Source organism: Oncorhynchus keta, chromosome 1 (assembly GCF_023373465.1).
Source record: "Oncorhynchus keta strain PuntledgeMale-10-30-2019 chromosome 1, Oket_V2, whole genome shotgun sequence".
In the NCBI taxonomy this organism is placed as follows: Eukaryota; Metazoa; Chordata; class Actinopteri; order Salmoniformes; family Salmonidae; genus Oncorhynchus; species Oncorhynchus keta.
Window position 1 is genome coordinate 87,163,180 of NC_068421.1, and position 13,747 is coordinate 87,176,926.

General features: G+C 48.7%; 1 protein-coding gene across 1 annotated transcript in view; it reads left to right on the top strand.

The window, feature by feature from the left end:
* The window catches only part of hmcn1 (hemicentin 1), a 253,969-nt gene that overhangs the window by 104,239 nt on the left and 135,983 nt on the right, over positions 1–13,747 (top strand). Inside the window, exons 11-14 of the mRNA XM_052523937.1 lie at positions 1,929–2,198; positions 13,020–13,161; positions 13,391–13,518; positions 13,638–13,747. The exon at positions 13,638–13,747 is cut by the window's right edge and continues 4 nt beyond it. Of these exons, the coding sequence (XP_052379897.1) occupies positions 1,929–2,198; positions 13,020–13,161; positions 13,391–13,518; positions 13,638–13,747 (650 nt within the window). The remainder of the gene's footprint in view (positions 1–1,928; positions 2,199–13,019; positions 13,162–13,390; positions 13,519–13,637) is intronic.

Here is a 13,747-nt window from a genome sequence, read left to right on the forward strand (position 1 = left end):
TAACCAGGTAGGCTAGTTGAGAACAAGTTCTCATTTGCAACTGCGACCTGGCCATGATAAAGCATAGCAGTGTGAACAGACAACAACACAGAGTTACACATGGAGTAAACAATAAACAATAAACAAGGCAATAACATAGTAGAAAAAAAATAATCTATATACAGTGTGTGCAAAAGGCATGAGGAGGTAGGCAATAAATAGGCCATAGGAGAAAATAGTTACAATTTAGCAGATTAACACTGGAGTGATAAATGATCAGATGAACATGTACAGGTAGAGAGATACTGGTGTGCAAAAGAGCAGAAAAGTAAATAAATAAAACAGTATGGGGATGAGGTAGGTAAATTTGGTGGGCTATATACCAATAGACTATGTACAGCTGCAGCGATCGGTTAGCTGCTCAGATAGCAGATGTTTAAAGTTGATGAGGGAGATAAAAGTCTCAATTTTTGCAATTCGTTCCGGTCGCAGGCACTCTGCTGCTGGAAGGAAAGGCGGCCAAATTAGGTTTTGGCTTTAGGGATGATCAGTGAGATACACCTGCTGGAGCTCGTGCTACGGGTGGGTGTAGCCATCATGACCAGTGAACTGAGATAAGGCAGAGCTTTACCTAGCATAGACTTGTAGATGACCTGGAGCCAGTGGATCTGGCGACGAACATGTAGCGAGGGCCAGCCAACTAGAGCATACAGGTCGCAGTGGTGGGTGGTATAAGGTGCTTTAGTAACAAAACGGATGGCACTGTGATAAACTGCATCCAGTTTGCTGAGTAGAGTATTGGAAGCTATTTTGTAGATGACATCGCCGAAGTCGAGGATCGGTAGGATAGTCAGTTTTACTAGGGTAAGTTTTGCGGCGTGAGTGAAGGAGGCTTTGTTGCGAAATAGAAAGCCGACTCTAGATTTGATTTTGGATTGGAGATGTTTGATATGAGTCTGGAAGGAGAGTTTGCAGTTTAGCCAGACACCTAGGTACTTATAGATGTCCACATATTCTAGGTCGGAACCATCCAGGGTGGTGATGCTAGTCAGGCGTGCGGGTGCAGGCAGCGAACGGTTGAAAAGCATGCATTTGGTTTTACTAGCATTTAAGAGCAGTTGGAGGCCACGGAAGGAGTGTTGTATGGCATTGAAGCTCGTTTGGAGGTTAGATAGCACAGTGTCCAAGGAAGGGCCAGAAGTATACAGAATGGTGTCGTCTGCGTAGAGGTGGATCAGGGAATCGCCCGCAGCAAGAGCAACATCATTGATATATACAGAGAAAAGAGTCGGCCCGAGAATTGAACCCTGTGGTACCCCCATAGACACTGCCAGAGGACCGGACAACATGCCCTTGGATTTCTTGTGATATGGTTGGCCAATTCGTTGATATATACGTTGAACAGGGTGGCGCTCAAGCTCCCTCCCTCCCTCCCTCCGTCCCTCCCTCCCACTGCTCTGGCTTGGTTTTGTCCCAGAGCCAGTGATGTTATAAACAGGGTGACCATTTCACCGTATTTCATTTCACCCGTGGAACACAGGTCAGAGCTCCTTCCCCTCTTTCCTCCTCCCCTCCTCCCCTCCTCCCCTTCCCCCTGTTTTTCCATGCATATTTTTGGTAAACCTCTTAGAGATGATTGACGACAGGCCCTATGAAGCTGAGCAGTACAGGGGTAAAGGTTGTGTGTGGCTCAATGTTTTTGGAGAATCTCTCTCTTTCTATCTGTCTCCCTCCCTGATCTTTGTCTCTCTTTCTGTCTATCTCCCTCCCTTCTCTCACTCTGTCTCTCTTTCTGTCTATCTCCCTCCCTCCCCCCTCCTCTCTCTCTCTCTCTCTCTCTCTCTCTCTGTCTCTCTCTCTCTCTCTCTCTCTCTCTCTCTCTCTCTCTCTCTCTCTCTCTCTCTCTCTCTCTCTCTCTCTCTCTCTCTCTCTCTCTCCTCTCTCCACAGAGCCCCCTCCAGCAATCACAGTGGGCGGTAATGTGACAGCAACTCCAGGTTCCAGTGTTGTTCTGACCTGCCATGTGGCCAGTACGGTCCAGTTCAACCTGAGCTGGCACAGAGGGGGTGTGGACGCCCGGCTAGACCCCCGCCGGCGCCCCCTGGCCAACCTCTCACTGGACATAAACTCCATTGGCCCCGACGACGCCGGCTGGTACGAGTGTGTCGCCACCAACGAGGGAGGAGTTTCAATCGAACGCATCTACCTCATCGTGCAAGGTGTGTGTGTATTTCTCTCTGTGTGTGTGTAAGCCTGCAAATGTTTTTGTCCGTGTGTTTGTGTATGCATGTGTACATTTATGTGTGTATGTGTGTCTCACTCCTCTCCACACTGTGTTAGCTGGACTGGAGTATGTCTGTGGGTTCAGATTTACACCCCTTGGGAATGGGGCTCTGGGCAACACAACCTTGCTGCTCCCAAACACAGACCCCTCTCCCTGCTCCCAAACACAGACCCCTCTCCCTGCTCCCAAACACAGAACCCTCTCCCTGCTCCCAAACACAGACCCCTCTCCCTGCTCCCAAACACAGACCCCTCTCCCTGCTCTCAAACACAGACCCCTCTCCCTGCTCTCAAACACAGACCCCTCTCCCTGCTCCCAAACACAGACCCCTCTCCCTGCTCTCAAACACAGACCCCTCTCCCTGCTCCCAAACACAGACCCCTCTCCCTGCTCCCAAACACAGACCCCTCTCCCTGCTCCCAAACACAGACCCCTCTCCCTGCTCTCAAACACAGACCCCTCTCCCTGCTCCCAAACACAGACCCCTCTCCCTGCTCCCAAACACAGACCCCTCTCCCTGCTCCCAAACACAGACCCCTCTCCCTGCTCCCAAACACAGACCCCTCTCCCTGCTCTCAAACACAGACCCCTCTCCCTGCTCCCAAACACAGACCCCTCTCCCTGCTCCCAAACACAGACCCCTCTCCCTGCTCCCCAACACAGTCCCCTCTCCCTGCTCCCAAACACAGACCCCTCTCCCCACGCCCCAACACAGTCCCCTGTGTTCTAGAACAGGCAGAATGTTTCAGAAGTGTTCCACTGTGTTCCAGGACAGGCAGCATGTGTCGGAGGTGATCCACTGTGTTTTAGAAGAGGCAGAATGTTTCAGAAGGGTTCCACTGTGTTCTAGAACAGAAATAATGTGTCAGAAGTGTTCCACTGTGTTCTAGAACAGGGAGAATATGTCAGAAGTGTTCCGTTGTGTTCTAGAACAGGCAGAATGCGTCAGAAGTGTTCCACTGTGTTCTAGGAGAGACAGAATTAGTCAGAAATGTTTCACTGTATTCTATAACAGGCAGAATGTGACAGAAGTGTTCCACTGTGTTCGAGGACAGGTAGAATGTGTCGGAAGTGTTCCACTGTGTTCTAGGACAGGCAAAATGTGTCAGAAGTGTTCCACTGTGTTCTACGACAGGTAGAATGTGTCAAATCAAATCAAATCAAAATTTTTTTTGTCACATACACATGGTTAGCAGATGTTAATGCGAGTGTAGCGAAATGCTTGTGCTTCTAGTTCCGACAATGCAGTGATAACCAACAAGTAATCTAACTAACAATTCCAAAACTATTGTCTTATACACAGTGTAAGGGGATAAAGAATATGTACATAAGGATATATGAATGAGTGATGGTACAGGGCAGCATACAGTAGATGGTATCGAGTACAGTATATACATATGAGATGAGTATGTAGACAAAGTAAACAAAGTGGCATAGTTAAAGTGGCTAGTGATACATGTATTATATAAGGATGCAGTCGATGATATAGAGTACAGTATATACGTATGCATATGAGATTAATAATGTAGGGTAAGTAACATTATATAAGGTAGCATTGTTTAAAGTGGCTAGTGATATATTTACATAATTTCCCATCAATTCCCATTATTAAAGTGGCTGGAGTTGGGTCAGTGTCAATGTCAGTGTGTTGGCAGCAGCCACTCAATGTTAGTGGTGGCTGTTTAACAGTCTGATGGCCTTGAGATAGAACCTGTTTTTCAGTCTCTCGGCCCAGCTTTGATGCACCTGTACTGACCTCGCCTTCTGGATGATAGCGGGGTGAACAGGCAATGGCTCGGGTGGTTGATGTCCTTGATGATCTTTATGGCCTTCCTGTAACATCGGGTGGTGTAGGTGTCCTGGAGGGCAGGTAGTTTGCCCCGGTGATGCGTTGTGCAGACCTCACTACCCTCTGGAGAGCCTTACGGTTGAGGGCGGAGCAGTTGCCGTACCAGGCGGTGATACAGCCCGCGAGGATGCTCTCGATTGTGCATCTGTAGAAGTTTGTGAGTGCTTTTGGTGACAAGCCGAATTTCTTCAGCCTCCTGAGGTTGAAGAGGCGCTGCTGCACCTTCTTCACGACGCTGTCAGTGTGAGTGGACCAATTCAGTTTGTCTGTGATGTGTATGCCGAGGAACTTAAAACTTGCTACCCTCTCCACTACTGTTCCATCGATGTGGATAGGGGGTGTTCCCTCTGCTGTTTCCTGAAGTCCACAATCATCTCCTTAGTTTTGTTGACGTTAAGTGTAAGGTTATTTTCCTGACACCACACTCCGAGGGCCCTCACCTCCTCCCTGTAGGCCGTCTCGTCGTTGTTGGTAATCAAGCCTACCACTGTTGTGTCGTCCGCAAACTTGATGATTGAGTTGGAGGCGTGCGTGGCCACGCAGTCGTGGGTGAACAGGGAGTACAGGAGAGGGCTCAGAACGCACCCTTGTGGGACCCCGTGTTGAGGATCAGCGGGGAGGAGATGTTGTTGCCTACCCTCACCACCTGGGGGCGGCCCGTCAGGAAGTCCAGTACCCAGTTGCACATGGCGTCGTCGAGACCCAGGGTCTCGAGCTTGATGACGAGCTTGGAGGGTACTATGGTGTTGAATGCCGAGCTGTAGTCGATGAACAGCATTCTCACATAGGTATTCCTCTTGTCCAGGTGGGTTAGGGCAGTGTGCAGTGTGGTTGAGATTGCATCGTCTGTGGACCTATTTGGGCGGTAAGCAAATTGGAGTGGGTCTAGGGTGGAGGTGATATGGTCCTTGACTAGTCTCTCAAAGCACTTCATGATGACGGAAGTGAGTGCTACTGGGCGGTTGTCGTTTAGCTCAGTTACCTTAGCTTTCTTGGGAACAGGAACAATGGTGGCCCTCTTGAAGCATGTGGGAACAGCAGACTGGTATAGGGATTGATTGAATATGTCCGTAAACACACCGGCCAGCTGGTCTGCGCATGCTCTGAGGGCGCGGCTGGGGATGCCGTCTGGGCCTGCAGCCTTGCGAGGGTTAACACGTTTAAATGTCTTACTCACCTCGGCTGCAGTGAAGGAGAGACCGCATGTTTTCGTTGCAGGCCGTGTCAGTGGCACTGTATTGTCCTCAAAGCGGGCAAAAAGTTATTTAGTCTGCCTGGGAGCAAGACATCCTGGTCCGTGACTGGGCTGGGTTTCTTCTTGTAGTCCGTGATTGACTGTAGACCCTGCCACATGCCTCTTGTGTCTGAGCCGATGAATTGAGATTCTACTTTGTCTCTGTACTGACGCTTAGCTTGTTTAATAGCCTTGCGGAGGGAATAGCTGCACTGTTTGTATTCGGTCATGTTACCAGACACCTTGCCCTGATTAAAACCAGTGGTTCGCGCTTTCAGTTTCACGCGAATGCTGCCATCAATCCACGGTTTCTGGTTAGGGAATGTTTTTATCGTTGCTATGGGAACGACATCTTCAACGCACGTTCTAATGAACTCGCACACCGAATCAGCGTATTCGTCAATATTTTTATCTGACGCAATATGAAACATGTCCCAGTCCACGTGATGGAGGAGTCAGCTTGGTCGGACCAGCGTTGGACAGACCTCAGCGTGGGAGCCTCTTGTTTAAGTTTCTGTCTGTAGGCAGGGATCAACAAAATGGAGTCGTGGTCAGCTTTTCCGAAAGGGGGGCGGGGCAGGGCCTTATATGCGTCGCGGAAGTTAGAGTAACAATGATCCAAGGTTTTACCACCCCTGGTTGCGCAATCGATATGCTGATAAAATTTAGGGAATCTTGTTTTCAGATTATCTTTGTTAAAATCCCCAGCTACAATGAATGCAACCTCCGGATAAATGGTTTCCAGTTTGCAAAGAGTTAAATAAAGTTCGTTCAGAGCCATCGATGTGTCTGCTTGGGGGGGTTATATACGGCTGTGATTATAATCGAAGAGAATTCTCTTGGTAGATAATGCGGTCTACATTTGATTGTGAGGAATTCTAAATCAGGTGAACAGAAGGATTTGAGTTCCTGTGTGTTTCTTTCATCACACCATGTCTCGTTAGTCATGAGGCATACGCCCCCGCCACTCTTCTTACCAGAAAGATGGTTGTTTCTGTCAGCGCGATGCGTGGAGAAACTCGTTGGCTGCACCGCCCCGGATTGCGTCTCTCCAGTGAGCCATGTTTCCGTGAAGCAGAGAACGTTACAGTCTCTTCTGTCCCTCTGGAATGCTACCCTTGCTCGGATTTCATCAACCTTGTTGTCAAGAGACTGGACATTGGCAAGAAGAATGCTAGGGAGTGGTGCACGATGTGCCCGTGTCCGGAGTCTGACCAGAAGACCGCTACGTTTCCCTCTTTTACGAAGTCGTTTTTTGGGGTCGCTGCATGGAATCAATTCCCTTGACCTGTTTGTAAGGCAGAACACAGGATCCGCGTCGCGGAAAACATATTCTTGGTCGTACTGATGGTGAGTTGACGCTGATCTTATATTCAGTAGTTCTTCTTGACTGTATGTAATGAAACCTAAGATGACCTGGGGTACTAATGTAAGAAATAACACGTAAAAAAACAAAAAACATGCATAGTTTCCTAGGAACGCGAAGCGAGGCGGCCATCTCTGTCGGCGCCGGAAGCCTCCTCAGAAGTGTTCCACTGTGTTCTCGGACAGGCAAAATGTGTCAGAAGGGTTCCACTATGTTCTAGGACAGGCAGAATGTGTCAGAGGTGATCCACTGTGTTTTAGAAGAGGCAGAATGTTTCAGAAGGGTTCCACTTCATTCTAGAACAGAAATGAGGTGTCAGAAGTGTTCCACTGTGTTCTAGGACAGCCAGAATTGATCAGACGTGTTCCATAATGTTCTAGAACAGGCATAATGTATTAGATGTGTTCCACTGTGTTCCTGGACAGGCAGAATGTGTCAGAAGTGTTCACTGTTTTCTAGGATAAGCAGAATGTGTCAGAAGTGTTCCACTTTGTTTTAGGACAACCAGAATGTGTCAGAAGTGCTCCACTGTGGTCTACGACAGGCAGAATGTGTCAGAAGGGTTACACTGTGTTCTAGAACAGGCAGAATGTGTCAGAAGTGTTCCACTGTGTTCTAGGACAGGCAGAATGTGTCAGAAGTGTTCCACTGTGGTCTACGACAGGCAGAATGTGTCAGAAGTGCTCCACTGTGGTCTACGACAGGCAGAATGTGTCAGAAGTGCTCCACTGTGGTCTACGACAGGCAGAATGTGTCAGAAGTGTTCACTGTGGTCTACGACAGGCAGAATGTGTCAGAAGTGCTCCACTGTGGTCTACGACAGGCAGAATGTGTCAGAAGTGCTCCACTGTGGTCTACGACAGGCAGAATGTGTCAGAAGTGCTCCACTGTGGTCTACGACAGGCAGAATGTGTCAGAAGTGCTCCACTGTGGTCTACGACAGGCAGAATGTGTCAGAAGTGCTCCACTGTGGTCTACGACAGGCAGAATGTGTCAGAAGTGTTCACTGTTTTCTAGGATAAGCAGAATGTGTCAGAAGTGTTCCACTTTGTTTTAGGACAACCAGAATGTGTCAGAAGTGCTCCACTGTGGTCTACGACAGGCAGATTGTGTCAGAAGTGCTCCACTGTGGTCTACGACAGGCAGAATGTGTCAGAAGTGCTCCACTGTGGTCTACGACAGGCAGAATGTGTCAGAAGTGCTCCACTGTGGTCTACGACAGGCAGAATGTGTCAGAAGGGTTACACTGTGTTCTAGAACAGGCAGAATATGTCAGAAGAGTTCACTGTGTTCTAGGACAGGCAGAATATGTCAGAAGAGTTCCACTTTGTTTTAGGACAACCAGAATGTGTCAGAAGTGTTCCACTTTGTTTTAGGACAACCAGAATGTGTCAGAAGTGCTCCACTGTGGTCTACGACAGGCAGAATGTGTCAGAAGTGTTCACTGTGTTCTAGGACAGGCAGAATATGTCAGAAGAGTTCCACTTTGTTTTAGGACAACCAGAATGTGACATAAGTGTTCCACTGTGTTCTACGACAGGCAGAATATGTCAGAATAATTCCACTTTGTTTTAGGACAACCAGAATGTGTCAGAAGTGTTCCACTTTGTTTTAGGACAACCAGAATGTGACATAAGTGTTCCACTGTGTTCTAGAACAGGCAGAAAGTATCAGAAGTGTTCCACTGTGTTCTAGGACAGGTAGAATGTGTCAGAAGTGATCTACTGTGTTTTAGAAGAGGCAGAATGTTTCAGAAGGGTACCACTTGCTTCTAGAACAGAAATAATGTGACATAAGTGTTCCACTGTTTTCTAGGACAGGTAGAATGTGTCAGAAGTGTTCCACTGTATTCAAGAACAGGCAGAATGTGACAGAAGAGTTCCACTGTGTTCTAGGAGAAGCAGAATGTGTCAGAGGTGTTTCACTGTGTTCTGGAACAAGCAGAATGTGACATAAGTGTTCCACTATGTTCTAGGACAGGTAGAATGTGTCAGAAGTGTTCCACTGTGTTCTAGGACAGGCCAAATGTGTCAGAGGTGTTCCACTGTGTTCTAGGACAGGCAAAATGTGTCAGAAGTGTTCCACTGTGTTCTAGGACAGGCAGAATGTGTCAGAGGTGTTCCACTGTATTCTAAGACAACCAGTCGGTTACTGAAGGTTATAATACAGTACCGGTGCTGCTGCAGACACGTTTGGAGTGAACTTCTCCACCCTACCCTGTCATTTGCTGAGCTCATTGAGTGATAACTTGCTCAATTGACCTGAAAAAAAGTTCCCATGGTTTCTTGGGTGGTTTTCAGTGTTGCACTCTTGTGTTTTTATCTCCCTCCCTACATTCATCTCTCTTGTTCTCTCTCCTAGCTCTTCCCCTCTCCCCCTCTCCTCTCCTCTCTTTTGTTCTCTCTCCTAGCTCTTCCCCTCTCCCCCTCTCCTCTCCTCTCTTTTGTTCTCTCTCCTAGCTCTTCCCCTCTCCCCCTCTCCTCTCCTCTCTTTTGTTCTCTCTCCTAGCTCTTCCCCTCTCCCCCTCTCCTCTCCTCTCTTTTGTTCTCTCTCCTAGCTCTTCCCCTCTCCCCTCTCCTCTCCTCTATTTTGTTCTCTCTCCTAGCTCTTCCCCTCTCCCCCTCTCCTCTCCTCTCTTTTGTTTCCTCTCCTCTCCTCTCCTCTCCTCTCCTCTCCTCTCCTCTCCTCTCCTCTCTTTTGTTCTCTCTCCTAGCTCTTCCCCTCTCCCCTCTCCTCTCCTCTCTTTTGTTCTCTCTCCTAGCTCTTCCCCTCTCCCCCTCTCCTATCCTCTCTTTTGTTCTCTCTCCTAGCTCTTCCCCTCTCCTCTCCTCTCTTTTGTTCTCTCTCCTAGCTCTTCCCCTCTCCCCTCTCCTCTCCTCTCTTTTGTTCTCTCTCCTAGCTCTTCCCCTCTCCCCTCTCCTCTCCTCTCTTTTGTTCTCTCTCCTAGCTCTTCCCCTCTCCTCCTCTCATCTCTTTTGTTCTCTCTCCTAGCTCTTCCCCTCTCCCCTCTCCTCTCCTCTCTTTTGTTATCTCTCCTAGCTCTTCCCCTCTCCTCCTCTCCTCTCTTTTGTTCTCTCTCCTAGCTCTTCCCCTCTCCCCCTCTCCTCTCCTCTCTTTTTGTTCTCTCTCCTAGCTCTTCCCCTCTCCTCCTCTCCTCTCTTTTTTTGTTCTCTCTCCTAGCTCTTCCCCTCTCCCCTCTCCTCTCCTCTCTTTTGTTCTCTCTCCTAGCTCTTCCCCTCTCCTCCTCTCATCTCTTTTGTTCTCTCTCCTAGCTCTTCCCCTCTCCCCTCTCCTCTCCTCTCTTTTGTTATCTCTCCTAGCTCTTCCCCTCTCCTCCTCTCCTCCTCTCCTCTCTTTGTTCTCTCTCCTAGCTCTTCCCCTCTCCCCTCTCCTATCCCCCTTTTGTTCTCTCTCCTAGCTCTTCCCCTCTCCTCCTCTCCTCTCTTTTGTTCTCTCTCCTAGCTCTTCCCCTCTCCCTCTCCTCTCCTCTCTTTTGTTCCCTCTCCTCTCCTCTCCTCTCCTCTCTCCTCCTCTCCTCTCCTCTCCTCTCCTCTCCTCTCCTCTCCTCTCCTCTCCTCTCCTCTCTTTTTGTTCTCTCTCCTAGCTCCTCTCTCCTCTCCTCTCCTCTCCTCTCCTCTCCTCCTCTCCTCTCATCTCATCTCATCTCATCTCATCTCATCTCATCTCATCTCATCTCATCTCATCTCATCTCATCTCCTCTCCTCTCCTCTCCTCTCTTTTTGTTCTCTCTCCTAGCTCTTCCCCTCTCCTCTCCTCTCTTTTGTTCTCTCTCCTAGCTCTTCCCCTCTCCCCCTCTCCTCTCTTTTGTTTTCTCTCTTTTGACTTTTTTCTTCAGCTATCTGACTTTCTTCTCTCTTTAGCTCTCTTGGAGCGCTCTTGTCATGCCCCTTTTGTTCTCTCTCACGCTCTCTCTGTCGCTCTCTCTCTCATTATCTCTCTCTCTCTCTCTCTCTCTCTCTCTCTCTCTCTCTCTCTCTCTCTCTCTCTCTCTATCTATGTAACAGCTGTCCCAGGGCCCCTGCGGTTCTTTAACAACCCCCTTGTCAGGTCCATCCTAGTCATTAGGCCAGGTCTTTGAAGTGGGCCAGGGCTGCTGACACGGGACAACAGTGGGCAAAGACAGGCCTGGTCCTGACACATAAAGCCTATTGCTGAGTAAAACTTGAGAAATATGTCTCCTTGTACTGTAGGAAACCCCTAGTCCTCAGAGAGACGTCACTGGGTCACCCAGTAAAGGGGAAAGACGTGGGGTGAAGAGAAGGTGTTGAGCAGGTAGAGCAGAGGTGTGTTCAGACAGACAGCATGTTCAAAGTCTTCCTCTATGTGGGATACAGATGGAAAGTGGGTTATAGATGAGGCCAATGAGATTTATTGTCCAGATGATTCCATGTCAAGGAATTATATGTCATTTGTTCTCTCTCTCTCTCTCTCTCTCTCTCTCTCTCTCTCTCTCTCTCTCTCTCTCTCTCTCTCTCTCTCTCTCTCTCTCTCTCTCTCTCTCTCTCTCTCTCTCTCTCTCTCTCTCTCGCCAAACAGCACCTTTATAACATAGCTATAGTGCTGTCTCTTCATAATCATTGTAATGTTTTACTGTTTACCCCTCTATCACCCCTGACCCCTGATTGAGATGTCCGAGGTGAAGATGTTATCATAGGATTTACTGTCAGTGTCCAAAGAAAAACATAAATAATTTAATGTAAACACTATCCCAGTCATGGGTGCAAACGAAGGGACAAACCCTTCTTGGGAATTCCTAGAGGAAATGAGAATGGGAGGGTTGTTCTGTATAGAACAGGAAACCCTCCTGTAAGTCTTCTTTGTTGGGAAGTCCGGATCCTGTTTTGGATTTTCTCGGAGCTAGAGCTCACTGGGCTCTGGAGATTATTTTGGCAGGCGGCGAAAATTGGGAAAACACACACTTTTAAGGGATGAGTTACACATCATGAATCAATTGGAAAATCTTTGCGGATTCGGATGGCTTTGGGAAGATCTGTTATCAATATTCCTTATTTTTTTAACCAATTTAAAGAGAGATGACAATGAAAGATATTCCGTGAAACATTATTGGTTGTAGTTACGTGCAGCAGTTTTAACGCTACGTAGAATATACAACTGTTCTATTAAAGCTATTAGGTTTGAACAAGGCAGAAGGGTGACAGCCTAAATCTTTAGACAGGTCTGTATCAGGCCATGGAGGTCTGAGTTAGTCTGCTGTCTGTGCCAACTAGCAAGACCAAATCTAAGGTATCAGGCCATGGAGGTCTGAGTTAGTCTGCTGTCTGTGCCAACTAGCAAGACCAAATCTAAGCCTTATATCTGCATCATCTTTAGCCTTTCATCCAGGGCCGTGCCCTAACCCTAAAAGGTTAGCTCGGTACAGGGCAGACTGGGAAAAAGGTTAGCTCGGTACAGGGCAGACTGGGGAAAAGGTTAGCTCGGTACAGGGCAGACTGGGAAAAGGTTAGCTCGGTACAGGGCAGACTGGGGAAAAGGTTAGCTCGGTACAGGGCAGACTGGGAAAAAGGTTAGCTCGGTACAGGGCAGACTGGGGAAAAGGTTAGCTCGGTACAGGGCAGACTGGGAAAAAGGTTAGCTCGGTACAGGGCAGACTGGGGAAAAGGTTAGCTCGGTACAGGGCAGACTGGGGAAAAGGTTAGCTCGGTACAGGGCAGACTGGGGAAAAGGTTAGCTCGGTACAGGGCAGACTGGGGAAAAGGTTAGCTCGGTACAGGGCAGACTGGGGAAAAGGTTAGCTCGGTACAGGGCAGACTGGGGAAAAGGTTAGCTCGGTACAGGGCAGACTGGGAAAAAGGTTAGCTCGGTACAGGGCAGACTGGGGAAAAGGTTAGCTCGGTACAGGGCAGACTGGGGAAAAGGTTAGCTCGGTACAGGGCAGACTAACGGACGGGGTAGGGGTGGGGAGTGGCAAACTTGACCAAGTCACGATGACTTGGGGGCAGTGGGTTCAGAACAACTGCAAAAACTGTATGCAAAAAAGATATAATTATACCACCACCCAAAAGGGCACCTGGAGAGTGTGAGGGCAAAGGGGCAGGTTCTGGGCACAGGTAGACTCCTATCTTCCTGCTTTCATCACAATGTGTTTATTGATACGCTTGTATAAACCACTGTGCAAGTTAGTCTCACCTTCAACTTTAAAGATATACAATATACATTTGGTCAGTGGATTATATGAATTGATCTTTGATGGCAGCAATCATTATTGAACCAGATGATTTAAGGATATTCATGTTGCTGTGACCTCTGACCCCCTCTTTTCTTCCAGAGCCCCCCCAGGTGTCAGTGGACCCCCGGCACCAGACCTTTACCACGGGACAGGAAGTGAGGATCAGGTGCTCGGCCAGAGGTTACCCCACCCCCCACCTGGTCTGGACACACAACGACATGTTCCTCATGGGTTCCAGCAGGTGAGGTCACAACCTTTCACCTCTCACACAGGTCACGCAGGTCAGGAGTGGCAGAAGGATGCTGTGTCCTGTGTTTGTTTTGTCTGTTGCGGTGCTCAAGGCTCAAGGGTTACCATGCTTTGGTACTTCATGGAGTGTTGTCTGTGTTGCTATGTTATTACAGGTGTGTGTAGATGAGGTTGATGTGTGTCAATATGCATTAACCCTCTGACCTCTGGCCCCTGTGCAGACACAGAATGACCCCTGATGGGAGTCTGATCATCAGGAACATGGAACAGAAGGATGCTGGGGTGTACGGCTGTCTGGCCAGCAACCTGGCTGGGACAGACACTCAAACATCCGTCCTCACCTATAACGGTGAGTAGGACACAACAGACATGCAGACGGACGGACTGACGGACTCCTTTAACCTGTGTTGTGCTCTGCCAGTCTCCCTCTCTCATACTCTCACCCCCTGGTCTCTTGTCTTCTCCTAGAGTCCCCTGTGGTGATCGTGGTGCTGAGTGAGATTCTGATTGGTCTAGGAGAAACCACCATCTTGGCATGCTCCGCCTCAGGGATCCCCCAGCCGGAGATCAGGTGGTTC